The sequence below is a fragment of the Cygnus olor genome, chromosome 4 (assembly GCF_009769625.2).
Source record: "Cygnus olor isolate bCygOlo1 chromosome 4, bCygOlo1.pri.v2, whole genome shotgun sequence".
Lineage (NCBI taxonomy): Eukaryota > Metazoa > Chordata > Aves > Anseriformes > Anatidae > Cygnus > Cygnus olor.
The window spans coordinates 15,511,600-15,534,729 of record NC_049172.1 but is presented as its reverse complement, the minus strand read 5'-3'; the positions used below and the strand labels follow the sequence as shown (position 1 = coordinate 15,534,729).

Genomic DNA, 23,130 nt, shown 5'->3' with positions numbered 1-23,130 from the left:
ATGCAAAAGTGAAAAGGAGAAATGGAGAACAAGCTGAGCTGTTTATCCTAGGCCCCCTGAGTTGAAAGCCTCAAGAGTGCTCAGCATTATTACGTGATTGTTCACTGTGCTGACTGTGGAGGGTGAGAGCATGGCCATGGGCCCTTTGCAACTACCTGGCCCTGCTGCATGGGCTATGAATTTCTCCATTCACTTGCCATGTGAATAGATTGGCAAGCTTTGGAGCCGAGCTGCTCAAAGCTAAGGAGGCTGGATCTGCGTGTTCCTGTAAACCAGAACCAGTCCTAACTTAAGATGTCAATCTTCTGTTTTTTTATTTATTTTTATTGTTGGAGTGTTTGCTGTTTGTCTCAATAGTAGCAATGCCATACACTTTCCATTTGTCATCTGTGCTGAGCTACAATGGCATGTGGCACTTTTTTTGGTTCAGAAAGGACACTGGAATAATGGCTATATGCTCTCATCCCCCTTTTTACCCTCTATGTATGCTGTAAAGCTTCAGGCATTGAAAAAAAAACAAACAAACAAAAAAAAAACACAAAAAAACAAAACAAGGAAGGAAGCAAGGTAGCTGGAGCTTACCAGGCAGCCTTCACCAGGTGTTGTGTGTTGCAGGCAGGAGTAGAGAATTTCAGCTTTGGAAGAGAGAGTTTGACTAAGGCAGTGAGATGTGGAAGCCCAGCACTAACTCTGAGCCAGTAGATCACTCCTGGTTTTGGCTGGTGTTTGCTCCTTAAGCAAACATCTGACACACCCAGCAAAATGAGCCCTACAGAAAAATCCTGTTTGTATGAAGAGGCCACTAGAGATGGGTGATGGGATGGATGCTCTTGCTCCCTGTGGTCTTGGAGAGATGGACTGTGTGTGGAAGGGCTGTCAGTGCACTTGAGGTGGAAGGAGACTAACTACTGAAAATCATTCCCGTACTGATCCTTCTGATGATTGTCCTTGCTCCCAGGTTACCTACCTCTGGCTGCAGGTTACAGTTTCCTAGTGTGTATGTAGTGTTTTTTTCTTCCTATTTCTTTCCTTCATTTTTTTTCCTCCTTTCTGCTAATTGGCTACTGAGCCCTAGGTCTTGTGTGCTGATGTTTATTTTTCCCCTTTTCCAGTGAGTGTGCCTTAGGAACAGACTGGTTAATCTGATACATTAATGACTGCCACAATAGCCCCAGTTACTAGGGAAGTTATAGCAGCACAGATCACCCATTTCATCCATTTCTTTGAGATTCCCTTGCCTCTTTCCTACTTTTGAAGAAAGAGGAGACATTTGCTGTATAGGCAAGGAAAGGTAGGAGAAGCCCAGTGCTTGTGATACAGTAACAGTCTGACTGCCTTCATTAACTCCCACAGTTGCTTGCCTTGACCACAGAGAGAAAAAGCTGCTTGTTGCTCCATGTTAAGCTGGTCCGGTGTCCTGGTGGGAATTCACTTTCAGCAGAGCCCCAGGGCCTGCACAGGTAATTGAGAAGAGTTTTAAGCTGAAGACTGGATCAGCTGGGCTGCTGACTGTTTCACCTGGCAACTGGCAGTCCTGTTTTGCTGCAGTTTGGCCCTGGGCCCTTTCAGAGGCCTCTGAGCACAAGATAAATAATCTCTTTTATTTGTCCTAGGCACCTGTACAGCTCCTGGTATGGCTGGCCATGTCTGAGACTCTTGCAATCCTCCGGTGTGTGCTGCTGTAAAGCTGCAAGGTGACTTATTCCAGTTGTACAAAGAAAGAGCAGAAATGCATCAAAGGTAAAGGAAGTCCACAGCCATGGTTGTGGTCATCAGTTTCTGACCAATCTGTAACCATTGTATGCTTCAGCTGTACACATGACTTAATTTTTTGGCTGGGCACATCCATCTTGTGGTTATGTGACGGGAAGAGAGGAAAAACAGACTGATTCTCTAGTGTTAAGGTAAACAGATGTCCTCTGGTATGCTTGGGACAGTGCCTGTGGGCTGAGCAAGTGTGCCCTGAGTTGCAGCCTGGTGGGGAAAAAGTCCTGAGGGAAGAATCTCTGTAGCCCTGTGACTCTGAAGGAAAGTAGGGTTAGAATTTCGGGTTGTGCCGTGCCTGAGTAATGTCACAGAAGGAACTCTGGTCCCTTCAGGGTTTAAAACATGGTCTTAACAATGGGACACTGTGTCCGTGCTACTGTTACAAAAGGTTTAAGTTCAAAGACCTGCCAGCATTTAATTACAGTTGACTTTTAAAATAGTCTTTTGTAGGTAAAAGAGCGTTTTATTATTAAATCTGAACTTACCTTCACAGACTCAGGAATTCTGGGTTTTTAAATTGACTGCAGAGTCAATTAAGCACCTAAATCCCTTTTGAGATGAGATCATGCCAGTTCTTTTCATAACAAGGGTGTACAGTGTTTATTCCTCCTTTTCACAGAACTGCCATTTATGGTATTTTTTCTCTCCTCTACTCTCTCTTCTCTCATAGAATCATAGAATATTCTGAGTTGGAAGGGACCCATAAGGATCATCAAGTCCAACTCCTGGCACTGCACAGGTTTACCCAAAATTTTAGACCATGTGACTAAGAGCACAGTCCAATCGCTTCTTAAATTCAGACAGGCTTGGTGCAGTGACTACTTCACTGGGGAGCCTGTTCCAGTGCGTGACCACCCTCTTGGTGAAGAACCTCCTCCTGATGTCCAGCCTAAACCTCCCCTGCCTCAGCTTGACACTCTTTTTTTGCCCCTCCCTTTTTTCACCTCCCCCTTCCCCCCCCCTCTTTTTTAGCCCCCCCTTTTTTTGGCCCTCCTTCTTTTCTCATTGTCCTTTGGCTCAGATAACTAAAGGTAATGTCTCTTGTTTTATTATGTTCACTGAGGAACCATTCCGTTCTTAGATATAAGGGCTTCTCCCTAGAATGACTGTATTAAATAATGTTTTGAATGTGTAAACCACAGGAAAATATACAAGGGATATCTGTGGCAAGCAAACCTGATGCCGTCTGAAAACAAGGGACTCACAAGATTTCAGAAATGGCCACTGTTTGTGGTTATCTGTCCTGTTAGGGATCTGTCCTGTTAGGGGTTGCTCCTTTTAGAATCAAGTTCCACTTTGTCTGAGAAATCACCTGCGCGATTGAAACAGAGGGAGTTCATGTAACTTTTTATTTCTGAAAAATCTTTAACTTCATACTCCATAGTTCTTCAAAACGCTGTCTGGAGAAAGGGCCACTGGGTGGTGCTGTTGTCTTGTGATTGGCCAGCATAAAAACCCTGATACTTCAGAGAAATGACCTAAAACGTTAAGGAATTCCACTAGAAAACCTGTCTTGTTATAAGGTGATGATCTGGGATTCAACACTGACAAGCATGGTAGTGATGATAGCATTTTACAAGCAATTAATGTCACCTGAACAAGTAGGGAAGGTTAAAGTTGCCTGGTTAGTCAGGAGCATCTGAGAAATCAGATTCATAAAACTATGGAAAGATTGGCAAACAAAGCAGCAACACCACCAGTTTGGATGAAAACCCCAAGCCTCTAAGGCAGTAGGTAAGTAAGGATTTGGTCTAAACAGATGCTTTTGAGTTGTATTTTTTTTTGAGTAAGTTGCTCACCTGAAAATCAAAAGACCAATGAGGAGTTAAAAAGAAAGAAGTCAGAAGTTGTTTTGGGAAGGCCATTTATCCCAGAGAACATGAGTGAGAAAGTGGGAGGGAGTCTGCTCACAGACTTTTCCAGAGGTGAATAGGAATAACTTTAAAATCAAAGTTACGTGTCTGTACAGTTCACGTAGTTAATAAGTCAGAAACAGAAGCATTTCAGAAGAACGTGGCATTTGGCTTTGTGAAAACTTGTTTGGTCTAACTTCATCCTTGTTGTTGCCTCGGAGGAGCAGAATTGCAAAATTTGAGCCTCAGATCTGCTGATCCAAATGGTATTAGGAGCAGCGATTGCAAGCAGTCAGGGTTCAAAGTGAGATCATGGAATTAAATCCTGATCTAACTGATGGTTTGGAGCATTGTCTTGGAGGAAAGTGCTTCTGTGCAAGAAGTTTCCAAAACTTAGTTTGCTCTTGTGCTGTGACAAAGATGTTCGCTAAGACATTTTTGTTCTAAAAATGTTTGGTGGTATCGAATATCATTGCTTTCAGGTGCACAACCTGAGATTATTTTTTTGTCCCCTTTCTAGCAGTGAAGAAGGGGAAGACAGTTACTGGAAATCTTCTGCTGTTTAAAAAAAAAAGCAAGGCAGCCAATCAAGTGTGTCACTGGACTTTACCACAGGACTTTCTAGAGCTCAGTCATGCCACTTAATGTTTTAGCATCTGTCTTTTACCATCTGCTTAAAATGGAGCTATTGATAGTTATGTCTCGTTAGGAGGATAGAAGAAGTAATGTTTATGGCATACTGTTTAAGGCATGGAATTCCTTCGGAGGAAGAGATTGGAACTGGACTGCTTCCAAACTCCAATTTTAATGAACTATGTGACACTTCAGAAAAGGAATAGTTTCTTCATTTTTAATAGCTGTTGTAATTTAAAAAAAAAAAAGTGTGTGTGTGTATATATATATATATATATATATATATATGCATACATACAGACATGAATGTTTTGTCACTGCTTTCCGCAAAGTTTTAGGATATGGAACTCTGTGACTTCTGGGTTGTAAAAATCAAGCAGCAGAATGAATTGTTTTAAGGGCTGGCTTGCCACCTGTTCTTTTGAATTTTCTTTTATTTATTTATTTTTTAAAATCCACCATTTTGGGCCAACTATTTGCAAATGACCTGAATCCAAAGAGTGAAAGTGTGAAAGCTGAGAATACAGAGGGTTAAGTGTTTACTTCATGAATTCGGGGCTAGCTCATTGCCTGGGATAGTGTTTCAAATGCAGTCATGCTTCCAGTGCTTTGTTTTCTCAGCAAAAGCTATCGAGGATCTCATTTGTGGCTGTTTCCCCCCCCGGCATTCAGGGAAGGGCTAACTCTGCCTCTTCAGCTCACAGCCATGACATTTCTAATGAAAATTTCTTAACTCTGATTACTCAAAGCTTTCCCTGTTTTGTGTCTGTGTAAAGGTTTAAGAAAGTTTTTAGGTGCTAGTGATAGCCAGAGGGCTGAGAATGTAGCTGAAACTAAAGGCTTAGATGGTGTGAGGCGTTACTCTCCTTGTGCTTGTCACAGTGTGCTGCCAGCTACTTTGTCTGCTTGGTGTTGTTTGGACCAAACATGGCTTTACTCCTCTTTGAGAGGAACGCTTGTTGGCACAAGCAGCAACTAGTTTTGATTTCTCAAATGAGAAACTACAGCTACTGCTTTCTTTTCACTAAGTCTTCTGTGACCTTGTAGGTGAAGTCAGCATTTAAATATGAGAGAATGCCTTAAAGTTGCTGTAGGAGCAAGTTTGATGTATATGGTGTGTTCAGAGTGGCAGTTGATGATAGAGATTGCACTCAGTGAAGCAGAAATGCTGACTTCACATCAGGGTGGGCTTGAATATTAGCGGTGAGCTCACTGTAGCATCTATTGACCGAATTGCAAGTTGTCTCACATTTAGTTAATTTTGAACTTGGTGCATGGAAGATAACCCTAAGAAAATAAACCTGCTTTGCTTGCCCCACTCCTTTTCCCTTCTCAGCCAGAGTGCATCATGATTCACTGGTGACTGGGCACACATTTCTATCTTGCTGTCCCAGCAGCGGGGAGCATCTGTGCCGCACCATATGGTTCCCAAAGCCACTTGGGTTGCTGTGTGGGTGAGGCGCTGCTGGTGAAGGAAGGAATTGAAAGAGGATGTGGGTCACTTTTTAATTTTTTTTTTAAATTCTTGATCACATATGGGTTATGGCACAGTGCCAGTTAAAAAGTAGACAGCATTTCAAGTTGAGTCATGCCCTGTGCTTATTATAGTTAGGTTGTGGGATTCCAACAGCTTGCCAAACACGGGTGCCTGTCATTAGACAGTCATCCCAGCAGCAAAGCAATCTGCCTTGTGGGTGGGAAGAGCCCCTGACAGCTGGCTTGGGAAGAGCTGATGCCCAGACAAATGGCATGCTGATCCTGAGTAGGAAGGGGCTGAGATGCCAGCCACACAGGACAGGAATTGTCATCAGGCAGGTGTCCCCAGACCCAGTGTCTACCCAGAACAGGCATTTCTCTGCTTTGGCAAGTGCTGGCTATCCCAAGACAGTAAACACCTGGGCAAAACATCAATAGAACTGATGTAGGTAGGAATGTAACTCTGTTAAGCCTGGGTGCCTATGAGCATAGCTGGGGAGGTTAATGAAGGCGTCTCTGCAACGTAAGCTGCATACAGGAAAATTCTGCTGCCCAAAGTTGCTGCTTGCTTGCTGAGCTTTGACCGCAAGAATAGCTAATAACTGAGAGAGAGAGTTAGAGAGCTCTCCAGGAAATGAGCAGTAGGATGGAAGCACTGTGCTGGAGGTTGCTTTTCAGCAGTCGGTATTTTCTAATCTGAGGTTACAGCGCAACATTTAAACAAATAATAAAAGAATACAGTTGCAAAAGTGACTTGGAATGCTGAAGGCTAGTTTTGCTTTCTGGTTTTCATTTAGCTCAGAACTGACTTTGAACGTACTTATGTGATGAAGACATCATAGCTGCACAGTTGTTCAGAATGAGGCGTGCATTCTAACACAAGCCTAAGCTGATGTAAACATCATGCAGAGTGTTCTCAGCACACTGTTAGAACTTCCTGGTAATTGCATTGGTTAATTTATGGCCAACTGCATTGAAGAATGACCTCTTTCCGAAGTGGTATTTAGTGAGTTTCTTTACTATGGTTTTAGCAAATAGTCTCCCAGACTTGGCAGTATGAAAAGTGGCCTCATTGCACAATAATCTAAAATCTCATTAAAACCAAAAGAAGCCTATAAGTTAATGCAATAACTTTGATTTATTAACTTGGGGTAGTTATAAACTTTTTCCGTCTGAATCTTGACAATGTTTGTCATTAAATGGAGATGCCTGTCGGTACATATTTACAGGAGACCTGGGATCTGTAATAAGTATTGTAGGCTTCTTTCAGCCAAGTCAACCTCTGATACATCCTTTAGTACCGTTAAGCTGAAACTAACTGAAAACCCATCTAGGTAAATGGCTGAAAACAGCTCAGGGATGCTGTTACAGAAATAGACAGGAGGCTCTGAGGTGTTGCTAACTCTCTCGGTGTTGGAGGCCTGGCTTACCAGCAGACGCTTCCAACTGGGTTGCGTCGAAGGGCCGTGCGGAAGGACCTGGCCTCTGCCTGCTTTCGCCCCCGGGTGCCGGGCTCCAGCGCTGGCCGTGGTGCTGAAGGGCAGAGACACCTGGGGCAGCTGCCCAGGCCCTGTGGGCAACCTGCTCCTGCTGGGGGCAACCGGGAGGCCACACGGCTGCCTGGTGGTGGGTGTGTGGGGCACAGCTGTCTCTCCCTCCCTCTGATGTGTTTGGAAGTTCTGGAGCTGTGTTGGGAATGCCCTTGCCTTCTTTCTTCATTCTGCGAGAGTGGAGGATCGTCCTGGAGGGATTTCAAATGGAGTGTGGTTTATCAAAAAGTGCAGCGTTCCTGCTGGGTCTCATTTAAACCAGCTGAAGGTTTGGAATGCAGTTGGTGTTTATTCTCAAAATGTAGAAAAATGGGTATCTGAAAGTCCTTGTGAGCAGATGTGCAATTGCTTGCTTGCCTGGAAATTGTGTCTCTTCTAAGAGTTGCTTTGGGACTTCAGAGTGAAGTCTTTTAATGGGAGGGATGATACAACCCACATAGCCTTAGCCCCAGAACTGCATTTCTGTGCTAGAAATTTTTACCTGTATAGAGTGGAGAAGAAAATTCATCTTGTTTCCTTATGCTTATTTGTTTGAATGACTGAATGTGTTCAGGATAGCTGTTACATTATGTGGCAAGAAGGATCACTGACACATTCAAAGCAAGTTTTTCCAGGGCTTAGGCTTCTGCAACTGTAGACTGTGGGGGTGCAGGCTTAGCTAGTAGTACTAACAGCAGTGTTTTCAGATGGTTCATCTTTGGTCTTCTTCCAGCCTTTATTTCTGTGTAAAAAGTTGTCGTACAAAACACCTTGCAAGGGCTGATCCCTACAACAATAAGCAATTAAAAGGAAGAGCTGGATCCTCGTTCTGGTAGAAAAGTGAAGCCAGAGGCTGAGCTTCCAAGGAACTGTGTTTCTTTGATGCCCTTGATAACAGTAATAACAGTAAAGGTCATGATGGCTCTGCCATCCTGAGTCGTGCTGTTGCTTGCTTAGAACAGTGAACCCTGCTGAGACTAAGATCAGGTACATCTGATAAGGGTGGCAGAACCAATGTGTTTATTTCCAGAATGTGTCAGAGAACCTGTTTCTGGTCCTTGCTCTTTTATAAAAGGCAGGTATTTATTTACATGATCTGAGACTCAAAGGCTTCTTCCGTAAAAGGGAGTTAATACATTAGAGCAGTTATTACTTTTCCTTCCCCTGCTGCATGTTGATGGCATGAGATTTTAGTAAGAAGAAGGGGAATGGGATGTTGGGAAGTTCCTGATCTAAGATTCTACTGTTACCAAGAAAAGCAGTTTCACCCTGACCCTATTTGCACATTCCTGTCCCTTTCCCCACTGTGCTGGGGGAGCAGGGTAAGTTGGGATTAAGCCCCAGAGTTCTGGTTACTTTCCTTCTTGCTCTCAGCATAGTTTAGAGAGGTTACTTTTTCCTTGGTAGGTGACTGAATCTGAGGTCCAGTACATCTATGGATATATTGCTTTAGACAGCAGTTGGTTACCTTTCAAGCAATAAAATTGGAAATTCTGGTGTTTTAAAGTATTATTTTGCACTGATACTGTGTATTATAAAGTATTATGCAATGGGCACAGAAATATAACAAACTATTTGTAAACAGTCAACAGCGTGTTTTTGCTTTGCGTGCTAATCAACCCCGAGGAAAACAAAAGAAATCAAGCATTTAATTGATAGCCTTACACTGAAGAGAGAGCAAGTTGAAAAACTTTAAATGGGTTAAACATGAATCTGTGCCTGGGTATTTCATATGTTTAGGATATTTATATATTAGAAATATTTGCAGCAGCTTTGAAAATGCATTGAGAACACTACATTTCCATTCAAAATATAGATAATACATATTAGAAATCTTTGAGCTGTTCAAGCAAGTAAAAACTAAATAGCAGGAAGTCTGGATGCGCTAACACAGGCTGTTGTTGCAAAACCATTACTTCTCCAGTTGGAAATAAGAAAGCACCAATAATGTGTAAACTGGGAAAGGTCTTTATTTTAGAAATCTGATTTCACATTCTGTTGGTGGTGGTTGTTCTGTCTTATTTGTTTTTAACACAAATGTCTGTACAGCCATGAATTTGTTATACAAATTTTTGTTACTTCTGTCCTCAGTGGGTTCAAACAAGGTGGGACACAACTTACAAGTGCAATAAAATGCTTTTGTGCTAATGAAGATAGTCTTTCCTTAGCAGAAGGATAGCTGAACATAACCTGAGGTTATTGATAGACACTTGTCTGTTGTTATCGCCAGGACTATGTGACTGTGACACATTTTTGGTCATTGCAACTACACCCTCTGCAGTACCATGCTGTAAAGCAAGGTGATAAATGCTGGAGGCCGGTGACTGGTACTCTGTACAGTGTCCATATGGGGTACCCTGTATGAGTTGGGCACTGCTCTGTAACTGAGGCGAGTCCTTTCTGTGCTGCTGTTGCTTCCACTGTCTCTTTTTATAGAAGGTCCACAGCATAATTACTGTCTTGCAGCTGGTAACAGAGGGAGGTAACATAACTGTGGATGCAGGCAACTGTGTCCTCTTTCTCAAGATATTTAGTGTGTTACCTATTCAATTCCATATGGCTGAGGAAAGCGATATGGACTTCTTTAAGAGACACAACAGGAATGAATGAGCAACTTGTATTTTTCTTTTTCTGTTTCCTATACTGCAGATAAATCCTATTTATGTTACTGATAGGATGCTGAAAGAGGAAAAAGTAGGCCGACTTTTTCATGTCCCAGGTTGTGTGAGTTTTCAATCTGATTTCAGACCTGCAAGCAGTACTTAAAGTCGGTGTGCACAATGATGGTAGAAGCTTTAAAGAACACACAGGTGAAAGAAGTTAGTCTGTTAGGACCGAAAACTGTTTTCCTCTTGCTGTCTCCTCCATTAAGTCACCATTAATTTATTAACTGGGAGAGGAAAGGGAGTAGATCTGGTGTTCATGGAAAAGATGCTGCACCAGATGCTGCATATCGCTGCTTGTTCATTGTAAAGTTTCCTTGTCTGGTGCTGCGTGCATGATAACTGTTAGGTTGTGATGAGTGATTGAATAGGGATGACGAATGACCAAGAGTGAGAGGTAGTGTATTCTTAGGAGTTCAATATCAGAAGAGCCGGACAGGTGAGCAGAGCACTGCGGAAAACAAGATATGGTGGATGAGAATGTGTTTCTGTAGTACTGGAGTTTAATGATCTCACCAGACGAAGGCAGATGGGGAAAGGTTAAAGGCTGAATAGAATAGTCAGCTTTTCCTGCCAGACCACACTTGTCCAGGGTAGGCAGAGGAGAAGTGAGTAAGAAGAGGCAGATGTAAGCGGGCCCTTCCAAAAAAAGGGAGAACATGGTATTATGAAGCCAACCCTTGAAATCTGTCCTAGAGCCTGCAGGAGAGATCCTGGGACTATTTCTGTAAGCAGAGACTCTCGCAAGGGTCATGGAGAATGTGTTTCAATTGCCAAGTGAGCAGGAATATGCTACTTAGTAGATGAGGGATTTTACCAACAAAGTTTAGAAAACTGTGCAAGATCTGGATACTTTTGTAGTTTTAGGCACTTCTCTATACAGATCCAAGACAGGCTGTTTAAAGACTTCCAGGAACGCTTGGTCACAAAATAAATGTGGATGCTAAACATTTCTTAAATATTATATCTTCCTGGCTGCTTTGGTAAGAAATGCCTGAATTGTTCTGCTTGCCACTAGAATGCAGCCTATTCTGGGAGACAGGCTAAAGCTCAGTCAGCAGCTATGAAAAGTACAGTAGCTTGGGACTTAAGTGGAGGAATTTGTATAGCTGCAGTGCAGTCCTCTATATAGGATTGTCAATCCAGTGTTACACCATTGTACATAGGAAAAGATGTGTTACGTCCACGGGAGCTGTGTTGAGTGCTATTTTCTGACACAGCACCTCCAGCAGCAAAAGAAAAGACCGTGTTTGGTTGGTGATCAAAGCTACCTTTGGGGAAATTTAGCTACCAGAGGAGTTTAACAAGGCTCACGTAAACTTTATGGCATTGACTGATGACACCAGGAATATTTGAAGTGACTCAACAGAACACAGGGCTGTTGCACTATTAAAAGTTGCTTTCTCTTTTTGCTTGATATTTTGAGAACTCCTTCCTCGCACTTGACTGAAACCTACTTCTCTTGTAAGTTGACTGATAGTTAGCATAAGGTTGGAAATGGATATGCAGAAGGATGATGGGGATGAGAAAGAACTCTTCCAAAGAGGTGCCCAGAATTGTTTTCCATTTCAATAGTCTGATTAGGTTCAGGTGACTTTATTAAGCATATGGGAGAAGATATCTATAACTCTTGAACCTGTAAGGTTAGTAACCTCCGAAAAGTATGGGATCATTGTTGGGATCTCAAAGGACAATTTTAGTCCTCCCATTGTAGAACAGCGTGGCATCACCAAGTGACTAAGAAGCGAGAATCAACCCGCCCTGCTCCAGCAATATTAAGTTCCCTTTGGTTTTATTTATATATTAAAGTGCCACTTTTCACGCTTATACAGTTCTGTTAGTATTTCAAGTTAGTTGTGCTGTATTCATAACAGCAATTTGTATAAGGTTTTAAGAGGTCTTGATACTTGTATTATCCTTACACCTGTGGCAAGGATGCTGCAACGCAGAAGGTAGCTTGTCTTATAAATACTAATCTTTGTGAGAGGGCTACATATAGGTGGTGGTGTCGTTTTTATCAAAATAATTAGGGACAGGAAAGAATGGTTATGTTTTCCTGTAGTACTCTGGGGATCTTTATTGGAACACATTTTTCCTAAAGGTTATGTAGACTCAGAGAAACTCTTCTGAATCCATATCTGAAGGTTTTTGAACTTTCTTTTACAAATGTGTTTAGACAAACGAATGTGGTAAGCACATTGAGATTTTATTGTGTGTGGTTGTCATGTAGGTTTTTGTTCTGACTGTTCAGATTTGCAAGTAGTATTGCGTGAATGTCATAGATGAAATGCTGTGGGCTGCAATGGTGGTAACGCATTCTTGCTGCTTCCTGGTATTCAATAAAACCGGTGGACTTAAAATAAATCATGTTCAATTGCTTTAATTTTAGCGTAAAATTAAGATAACTTGTTGACTTAGCTTTATTGTTCCAAAGAATACAGCATTACCCAAGAAACCAGCAGGACGCATAGATGTGTTCTGCTGGAGAGGGTTCACACAGTATTCACCATAAATTGTTGTCTGTTGCTATGATACAATCCGAAAAGATCAAATGGTACATAAACATTGCGCAAGTCATCAAAGAGATCTAGTAATGTATACAGATAAGGGATGGAAGTAATTGTGGCATTGGTAGAGACCAGGGGAGAGAGGCTCTTGACTTGAAGAACAGTACCAAAATGTCGTGTGCTAGAGAGCAAAACAGAGGTAGATTAAGAACCTTGATGATAGAGGAAAAAGAGAGGATGCCACGTAGGCAGGAAGGAATAGGCATCCTGGTTAAAATGCTAGCAAAAGCTCTTGTAGGAATCTCTACCCACAGTGCTTTTTTTGGCCTGCAATATCTTAAAAGGATTCCTCTTTCTTCCCATACAGGGTAGTCTAGACAGCTTCCTAAGGACACCTTCCTACAAAAATATTTATGGCAGATGTTTAAAAAATTTAGAATAAAATAAGAAAAAAAAAGTCAATTTTATTGATTAGTTAGATGGTTCTTCATCTTAAAAAGATGACTACTGTCTTTGTGATGACTGCTTTTACTAATGTGATTTTTTTCATTGTGACAGAGCAGCTAGGTAACAACAGAGTTGTCTTCCCAGATCACCCCAGATTCCTGCCAGCTGTTTGTTTCTTTCATGTATTTATGCAGATTTATTATGTCCATTCTTGTCTTCCCTTAGCACAAGAGATGAAACAGAAGATAAACCACTCATGCCTGCAGCAGCACTCCCTAGTTGCCTAACTGCCTATTCTTCTAGACGCACCTTACTCCATCCCACACTGGGGAAAGTGCTTTGGTGAATAGCCTGGCTTTGTACTGTGTTCTCAGGGTCAACGAATGGAGAGTCTGGCAGGTTGACAGAAGAGGGAGGATTTTCTAGGCAGCCATTAAATCACCACTGAAAATACCTTGCCACTCAAATAAGAGGGAGTACTCTAAACCCTTCGGTTGACTAGCTGAAAATAACAAAACAAAAAAACAAATACTGCAGGGTCCATTTTAGAGCTCTTGTTTTTGGTGAGCTTTTAACAATGCACAGCAGGACTGGAGTTAGCAGTGGTCAAGTTCTCTGGCTTTAGAAAAATGAAACCTATTTTCAGAAGCTGGACTACTTTGTCCAGTGATATCTGTGGCATGTGACATTTTACAGCATCCCAGTGACAACAAATGTGTCAACTAGGTGTCAGCATGGAGAGGAAGAAGCCTTTCTTATGTCTTTGCATCACATAAATTCCCTCATGTTTTGAGTTGTGGTGTCTTTGTTGATTAGTCATGCACAAGTGTGAGAAGAAATACTACAGAGTGAATTATAATCACTTTTAGATCTTGCAGCGACTCCAGCAATAATTTTAAGGATATGAAAAAATATAACAGCAAGGATAGAGTGAAACTTTGTATATCTGGTTGGAAGGGAAGAGAAAATGAAGATGGAAAAAAATAATACTTGGATGTAGAGCACCACAAGAATTGTATCTGAACGGTATGCTCAGAAGACAGGGGTCTGGCTACTAACAACCAAGGAGGTACCCAGGTTGTTTCTGTCCAGCTTTTCCTCCAAAATCACATATGTGCCCTGCTTAATAATGAGGAGCACATCAATTCAAGAGATATTCCCCGTCTGACCAGCTTGAAAGTTTCCATCCATTCCCTGGAGATGAGGACTGAATAGGCAGAATCACTGACATGGGAAAAAGCAGGGAGGGGCCTGCAACTTTCATAGCTGAATTCTTTTACACTGGCTTGAAAAGGAAAGTCATTCCTTGCAGGTTATTTTTATGGCTGTGTTCTTCTTCCCCCTGCGCCTCCATCTCCAATTTTAAGGACCACTTAACAAATGCTTTTTACCAGATAGACCTGGTAGTCTAGTAGGCTCTTTCTGCTCCTACCTTTGCAATAGGACTGTCAAAATTAGAAAGAGGGAATTTCTTGCAAGGAGAAGAAACAGGATTTAGGCTTCCTTTTTATCCCACTTCTATGCCAGCAGCTGGGAGATGAGAACAGAAAGTGATTCAAGCAGTGATCAAGTCCTTTAGTGGTGGAAGGCAGATGGGAGAGGGTAGATGACACTATTGGGAAGGTACTACTAGCTTAGTAAAGCAAATCTTGATTTATTTATTTTTTTTCATATTGGAGAGCAAAGGTTTACTGAACCAGGGAGAGAGATTGGTAGGGATTGATTGCTGTTTAAACAGCATTTGGGTGTGTTGAGATTTTTTCAGGATTTGGAAATTTAGTTTGAATATTTTCTCTATGGATCAATAGATGATGCACACATTTTTGGAGTTTGGTGCTATTTTGGAACTGAAATGCAAAATGCCACAGGTCTCTGTGGTAGTGAGCTTGTAGATGCAGCACTCAAGCCATAATGCCCTCCTGCAAAGCTATGTGCAAAGAAGTGTTGGAATAGAAAGGCCTGTAAATATTCTGCTGATATTTGGGAACTTGGAAAAGTAGCTAACAAAGGAGGAATTTCTGACGAAATTTCTGGTTGTGCAGGAGTGTGAACTATTTCTAACTACCTTGCTATGTCCTGAATGTGAAATAGGCCTTAGAAAACTGTTACATAAAAAGGTCTCACAGAATTATCTGCTTAAACCGTGTGCTCTTACACCCCACCTGTAGTATTAGCAACAGGAATGAGTGGTGTTATCCTGTGAAAGGCAGGTCTTGTACATTACGTATTGCCATATGGGTGGCTGTAAGTCTCCTGTGTCTCTTCTATCTGTGATTCTCATTATCAAAAATGCAAGCGCATAAAAATTCTTCCCCTAAGTGGACGATATATCACTGTTGTTGGATAAGCCATGCTGTAGTTTGGTTTGCCATGTGTCAAAAGAGTGAACAGCAAAAGATAAATAGAAATCCCAGGAGAGTAATAGAAATTTGTAAGAGCTCTCAAGAGGCAAAAGAACTGGATACTCTGTGGTCTGATGGACAGTGTGCTGACTGAAGAATAATTAGGGGCTCTGATCTTTTTGGAACAGTCAAGCTCCTGCACGTGAAAAAGGACATGTTGCTTTATTCCTCCTTGTCTTTGTTTGCTTTCCTGTCACTTCCCTGTTGAGACCTAATTTGTCTATAAGCTCCTCAAGCCAGGGATTCTTCCACCAAAGGCACAACAGGACTATGAGTTCTACTCGGGCTGTCCTATAATAGTCCGACAAATGATGATAAAACATTTGTTGCCTCCCTGGCAGCCAGAGCCTTGTGTCTGCACAGCTGATTTCTTTGAACCGGTGCCTTCCTCCTCCTCTTGAGAAAGCAAGCTCAAAGGTTTTCAAAACCTGAGTTTTACTATTTTTAACTTGATGTATTAGGTGTGTCAAGTTGTGTCTATCTGCTGTGCACTGTAGCTTATTTAAAATCTGTAGAGACAATAATATGCTGACAAACATTATGCTTTTTGCTTCTGACTTAAAAAACAAATAGAAACTTAAGTTTTTAATTTTGTTTACTACTCAGTGCCTCAGACTATTCAAGTATCTTAAAAAACAAAGCAAGGAGAGGAAAAAATGTTAACAGGAAAAGTCCTTAAGGAGTACCTTAGGAAATCCTTGAACTTGTAAATTGGTGTATAACTTCAAACATTCCAGAAAAATAAACCTGTACTTTTAAGGAGGATATGCCCTACTTTTCTTTCAGGATGGCTGAAATGCATGGCTGAGAATATTCTCCCTTCACTTCAGGGCCTTTGCTCTTTTATGTTCCTTAATTCTCAGACTCTTCAGAGAAGGCAGTTATCCTTGGTGTTTGTGCAATGGGAGTTAAGGCATAGAGAAGTTAAAGAAACTTTGCCAGCGTTTCTGGGCAAGTCAGCAGTTTTTTCTGAAATTCGTGTCAGGGCCTCTGACTGAAAACCTGGTCCCAGTAGCAAAATAACAGAGGGGCAAGTTTCTGCACTTCTTTTCTGCTAATAATGCACATAAATGAATTTCTACTGATGTTCTCAAAGTGCGTTATAGGAGTCAAGGATCTTTATTCTGATTGTAAGGACAGGGAAAGTCAGACCATGTGCAACAGTGCAGCATTGTTCAGGCTGTTTCAGCAGGGCAGTGGCATCCTCAGGAATAAAATCTACGTTCTCTGTGTTCCAGGTGGGTGCCCCAGCCACTAGGTGCCTCTGCCATCCCCTGCTACACAGTGCTTGTGCAAGCAGCTTGTCATCTCTAGGCAGGATCTGAGAGGAATAAATGGCAGCACTGGTAGCATGCTAGCCAGCCAGAGTCATTTTCCTCAGTGCACTGCCTGCATGTAACCTGAGATGGTGGAAGCAATGCGTGCAATGTTATACAAGAACCCGTGTGGTGAGGACAACGCATTTCTATAAATACAAGCTGCTAGAGCAATCTAGATGGTGTAATTCCTCTCACAGATACAGGATTTCATTGTTTCTGAAGGGCTGGGACAAGTACCCTCCTTAGGAAAGCAGAAGCTATGACTTAGAGCGTAGATGTTCTTCTGTTTCTTTGAATGCTGTTTTTCCCTTCCTTCCATCAGCAGTCTTAATTTTGGGCCATTTACATCCCTGCTTTCTCTCCTCCCTATTGTTTCCTTTCTATTTTCTCCACTGCTGTGGTGGGACTGTGGGGTCCTCTGAGTAATCTCTGCAGGTCTAACTCTGCACTTCAGGGTCGCTTTAAGTCAAAACTGTGTCTGACCGAGCAAGAATGGTGACAGGCCCTCACTAGGGTTCTTGACAATCCTTCCCCTAATACTAACTAAAAATCAGAAGAATACAATATGTTGAGAAAGCACGTGGTACAAGTCTCCGTTCCTGACAGGGTATATGTAAACTAGTAATAATATAACATACAGATGTAATGATACTTTTTAAAGAGATCTGCGCTGCTACCTCGACAACAGATAAAACAGGTTCATCAACTTTATTATTAATGTTTTAAACACCTCAGAATAAATGTGTTTGGGACTGAATTTTGTAAGTTTTCCAAGAGAGTGTGTTGCTTTTAGTATGGATTTAGAGGGCAGTACTGATACACACATGCACAAAAGCTAGTAGAATGGGATGGAGCTGGCCTGAGCAGTGATCTGACTCCAGCCTGGCATCCCTGTGAGGTTACAAGCCCTCAGTTGGGTGCCCAGAGGTTTGGCAAGAAGAATTGGTGCAAGCGGCTTCCTTCTCTCTAGCCAAAGGGCCTTGCAGGAAGGAGCGCAGAGCTGGGCATGGAGCTCGGATAGAGGCTAGCACTGCTTGGTCCCTAGGGGCTGGGTAGGCTCCTCAGTTCTCTGGCTTCTCAGCCGTGTGGGAGTGATGGACCTCTGATGTCGAAAGGAACAGAAAAAAGTGACTTGCAAAGAGAGGTAACCAAGAGAGAGGCTGAGGACAGCTTTTTTCTGGCATCTGCTATGGCTGAACACAGGCAGCTGAGCTGGGAGAGAGCTTACGTGTGTGTCTAAGAAAATGAATGCCTGGTACCTCTTCTCTTCTTGTCACTTGCAGGTAAAGAGAAACTGGTAGCAATGTCTTGAATTTACATAAGGGAGAGCAGGCGAGCTGCTATGCAAGGAGCTCTACCTCAGCTTTCAAACACATCTTTTCAGGATCAACTCCCTGCATTCAGAGTGCATTCCTACCTCAGCTTTACACCAATTTCCTGGCACCTGGTGTATTCCTCACCTCAGCAGCTGCAGGTTTTGTATGTCCTGTGCTGCAAAGCAGGCTCTCAAGAGAAGGAATTGGCTTTCACTTAACCTTTGTATATTGTTCTGTGATTTATTTTTAAAGATGCTTCCCAAGTGCTCAGTGCCACAATACGCTGTGGTATGCCCTATTACTTGTCTGAAAATTGTTCTAGCTGTAGCAGCCAGAAATGTACATTTTAATACTCAGTTAAAAATAGCTTTGTTTGTTTTAAAGCACCCTCCCCTACTTGGTATTAATTTCCATGGAGTTGAAGAATTAGAAATTCTCTTGGTTTCTGTGATGGCTGCAGACTGAATTTGGAATAGCACCTCTTCCAAGCTGAGTTTTAATGACATCAACAGTAAGTTTCTTCCAATATACCGAAATCCTTACCATGATATGTCTTAAAGGAGACATAACTATGAATACTCTTCAGTGTTCTCCTATGTTTTCTCACTCTTCTTTTCTGTCCTTTCTTTTACGTTTGGGTTGAATGCAATTCAATTCTTTATTAGGTGTTCTTGGACTGGTAGCAGTACTGCTTTGGCTTTCTTCCTAAGCAAAAGTTAATGTAAGGGTGCCATTCCAGCTTTGCAAAGGAAGAGGAGAAAAAAAACACATGCGCGCACACAAAAAAAAAGACTAACCAAAAACGGTATAACCTGACAGGCTAGTTATCAGACTGCGATTACATATTGAGGTGTATCAGACTTGTATGTTATCAGATAGTTTGGCAGTATCAGCTTCTTTTGAACCAGGCATGACAACACAGTCATATTTCTATTTCGTAAACCAGAATACATTAGAGCACATGGTAGCTGAGCTGGCTGCAGGAGAAAAGATGATAATCTAGTCAGTCTTGAACATTGTTCCATAAAACATGCATTGGTACGGTGAGGTTGTGCAGCTTGGTGCTTTCTTTTTTGCCATGTGGCCATGGAGTTCTTGTTCTGCTGCAATGCCCCCCAGAATCAGGCTTGCTGTTTTCTGGCACTACAACTTGTATTCCTTATTTGTGTTGCTAAGTTTGGCGAGTTACTTGGAGAGCTTTGAGTGGGAAGATGTAGTGACAGGGTTGGGAGAAACCTTGTTGAAGGGACCTGCATGTTAAGAGCTACATTAGAGCTGAGATAAGTGTAAGGTCCCTGGTAAACTTTGTTACCTTAGTGGGCATCAGAAATGCTTTTGAGACGCTGCAGCTGTGTATCCAGGCTTGAAAGGGAGCTGGAATACTCAGCATACGTCGTGAGCAGCTTAAGAAATTGCTGAAATGAGGCAATAGGAGGGTTGGAACTGTCTGTGAACAGGAGAGAGCAAAAATACTAGAGTAACAAAGGGAGAAAGCAGTTGGAAGGCGATGTGCTTGGAGATGTGTCAGGTGGTCATGTGAGGTAGAGAAGGAAGGCTTCTCTGCATCAGGTACTCTCTGAAAGACACTGGAGGCTGTAAGCCCAGAACCTATTGCGTTTTATTTGATTCCACCACTGCTTAAGGGAACAATACCTTGGGTAGCTTTGTAAAGAAAAGGCCTTGTATCACAGTGTTCAAACCTGCTGAATTTTTCTTTTCCTGTAGAAACTCTCAATTAGTTAATTTTCAGAGTCAAAAAACAGATGATGCTTTCTGCGTTACACTGCTATCTTGCTGGTCTAAATGTTCTTTCTGTTCCGTATTACCATTCTTTAAATCACAGATCTTTGGTTTTAAAACTTATTTTATCTACTTCCCCAAAAATTCTAGAAAAATGTTAGCAAGAAAAAGTAAACATTATGAAGAGTTAATTATAGAAGGAAAATCTCCTCTGAGCCTTAACTGGGGGCTAATAATGAGTTTCCATTGCCTGGAAGCATGTTCCCATGTCATAGAGAAGAAACTGGGTGACGCGCTGGAGTGGGGCTGAAGTTGGTTTTGTTCCATCCGTGCTGCAGATGAATAAATCAGTTCTTTGTACCTCCATCGGTAAAAGAGATGATAGCACCTCCTTAGCATGCCTGGTCCACTTAGATACTAAACATTTTGGAGCAGAGGCTGTCAGTGAGTCTTTGTACAGCACAGCAGGGTCTCAGTCAGAGCAGTGTGCTGGCAAGCTCCACGCAATAACATCCAAATGTTACAGTCAATGCTGATGTTTCCACAGCTACACAGGCCACAGCAACTTTTTTTTTTAAAAAAAAAAGTACTTGAGCCATACATGATCTGAGCTGATTCATGTGAAATGAAACTATTTCCAGAAGACTTAGTGTCCAAGATGGAGGGGAGATAGGAATTCCTTGGAAAGAGCTTTCAAGTTTTGTGTTTTATCTTGTATGCAAATGTGCTCTGTTTGCTCGTCTGCCCAGAGAAGTCACTGTGAAGTTAGGTACAGCTTACTTCTGGCTACCATACCCCACCACGGAGAGAGGTGGGTGGGACGGCTGAAACCGATGGCCAGAATGGCCTCCAAGCCACTTCTTCCTCCCTCAGGGTCAGGGCTAGCAAGCTCAGCTCTCTGCCTCTCCATCCCAGTTCTGTTGCTTGCCCTTTTTTCCATTTTGTTGGCAGGTGTGATCTGGCTGTCTTCTGCAGCTTAGACGCAGCTCTCCTTTCTCAGCATGCAAAATTTATTATTGTTTATGCTTCTTGGCAGCCTGAAGCTAACTGTGATCATGCCTACGTCCATATATATGTGGGCATGCAGCAGTAAGGTGATGGGGTCCCAAGAAAGGAATAGAGGATTAGAAGTTTAGCTGGTTTGTGGAGGGAATGCATTTCCAGGAGCAATACGTGAGGGAAGGGATTAAATGAAGTGAGTGGGGTGGAAGGTCAGGTGGTTGGAGAAGGCCTCCTGGGGGCAGGGGAGAAGGCCAGTCCAGCTCCCATCAGCCCCAAGAAGTTTGGACCCCAGACAGATAGCTGACACGTATTAGTTTCAATGTCACTAGGTGAAGGGCTCAGCTTACACGTAAGGGATACGCAAGGCAAATTGTAGTAGTGGGATATTCCTATTTGTTCTGGACCCCATGTCCTGTTTCCTGGCAGTAGAAAGTTTAGGTTTTTCTCAATGTTGCCCCTACTACGTGTGCTCACCCCAGTGCCGGCTGGCGTTGCTGCTCTCGACTGGCCTTCAGTGGCTTTAACAGAGACACTCCCACAGTTGATTGGTCAAATGCAGCAAAATGTCACAGGGGGAGACTATTTTGATCCCTTTCACTGGGGGGGCAGAGGGGAGGGAAGCAGGGGGCCAGAATAAATGTCATAACAGACCTGAAGTTTAAAAAGTGTTCCTCTGCACGTGGACAATGCTTGCTGGGCTCTGACTCCCTGTGAGCTGGAGCGAATGTGGAAGGTGACCAACAGTGAACGACTGTTTCTCCTGCTAAGGGAACCCAATGGAACAGCTGGATGTGTGGGTGGACTGGAGGTAGGTCTGGGCAGCCTTGTTTCGGACTGCATGCTGAGAGGCAGGATCCCTCGGGACGGATGCACCAACTTTCAGTCAGAACTCCCGATGCTTCCTTTTCTTTCTGTGGCAGACTTTATATTTCACAGAATCTCCCTTGCTGATACAGGATGCAAGCAGTACAAGATTTTCTCAGGAGCAAGCTCTTTTGCACCAGGTTCTGTTGTTTTAATTCAGGAGAGCTTTCTAGACAGTCTTAGGAGCTAGAGAATCCTCTGAAAGCAAGCTCTGGAGTTTCCTCAAGTAGCTGCTAAACCTTGCGCCTTGTAACACGCTTGAAAGAGTACAAACATCCAGTGGAAACCTGTCCATTTTGTCTTGTGTTACTGCTTGCTTAGGAGATGCTATGTTGATGATTACAGAGTGATTTCATGAAAATTCATTTTTATCCCATGTATGATCTGTCTAGCCCGTGCTAGCATATTACAGTTACTTCTTGGATAACATCAGTGTTTGTGGTTTGTTGTCAGTGGCAAATGCTCTTGGTGAGCCAACTTTTTGATCTGTTTAAATCATTAGGATGAGTAGCATAACATCTCCCTGGAACCCTGTGATAGCAAGATAAAGTGTGTTCAGTGTTAGGAAAAGAGGGGTTGTATGTCTGTCTATACCTCTCAGAAACTGTTGAATGTTTTTAGCCTTAATCTGCAGCCTTAACTACCCAGCTCTACCCTGCAATTATTAATTGGGAGCAGAGCCAGCAAACACCGCAGCACTGGAATTGATATTCTGAGAAGTGTGGAAAACAAAGCTGGGGAGCAGAGCAGCAAAGGCAATTGGTTTGTGATAACTGCACATACAAGAGACATGTATAATGGGCTCTGTTTCTTGTAGAGACCTAGTCAGAAAGATGTGAAATAAGTATATCTTTGAGTCATTCTCCTTTCTATATTTGAAAGACTCCTAAACATGTCGTCACAAACCATCTGCATGCTGAAGATGTGCAATTTGATAAGGTATGATAGATTGTGTTATAAGTGTGACAATAAGGGCATGTCTAAACACACAGCAAATATTTTCCTTCTCCTCTGGAAAATGTTTACACATGAAAGCAGAGTTTAGGTTTTGTCAGCCAAAGGAGGAGGAGATGACACCAACAGCAGATGCCTCTAGTAAAGCTGATTTGTTTCAATAACTAAGTGTATAGCTGATTTGTGCAAACTTCGGGGTGAGGGGAAGAATGCTGGGAGTCCATTTATATCTCTGCAAAAGGTATGTAATATGCTAGTACAAGAAGGTGAATGACTTTCCAAAGTGCTAAGCGGCAAGGAACGAGGTCACATAGGAAAGAGTCAATGGTTAGTTCTTGACCTGAGAAGGCCCTTTTTTCTCTTTGGGACCAGCCTATGTTCCTCAGTGAGTTCCTAACCTGAGTTAGTGTGATGTGTTGCTCCTGCCACAGGAAAGGAAAGGATGGGGATGGCAAGCTGGGGGAGAGATCTGGAGAGGAAACCTAGCTCCTCCTCTGCGGGAACTGCTGCCCCACTCTCTGGTCTTTCCTCCCCCCCCCCAGCTGCATGTTGTGCCCACTGCCATTCTCCAGCACGGATGTGAGGGCATGGGTGGCTGGGATCTGGCCAGAAAACACTGCGTTAGGACAAAACATTCTCTTCCATGATGTCTGTGCTG

General features: G+C 42.6%; 1 protein-coding gene across 2 annotated transcripts in view; it reads left to right on the top strand.

Annotated features, from left to right (window-relative positions):
- The first annotated feature begins 1,618 nt into the window (after positions 1–1,618).
- SLC4A4 (solute carrier family 4 member 4) overlaps positions 1,619–23,130 on the top strand; it is a 228,399-nt gene continuing 206,887 nt past the window's right edge. Inside the window, exon 1 of one of the 2 annotated variants that reach the window (XM_040556789.1) lies at positions 1,619–1,740. In XM_040556789.1, coding sequence (XP_040412723.1) covers positions 1,730–1,740 — 11 coding nt within the window. In that variant the 5' untranslated portion in view covers positions 1,619–1,729. The remainder of the gene's footprint in view (positions 1,741–23,130) is intronic. The other variant, XM_040556785.1, reaches the window with a different exon arrangement.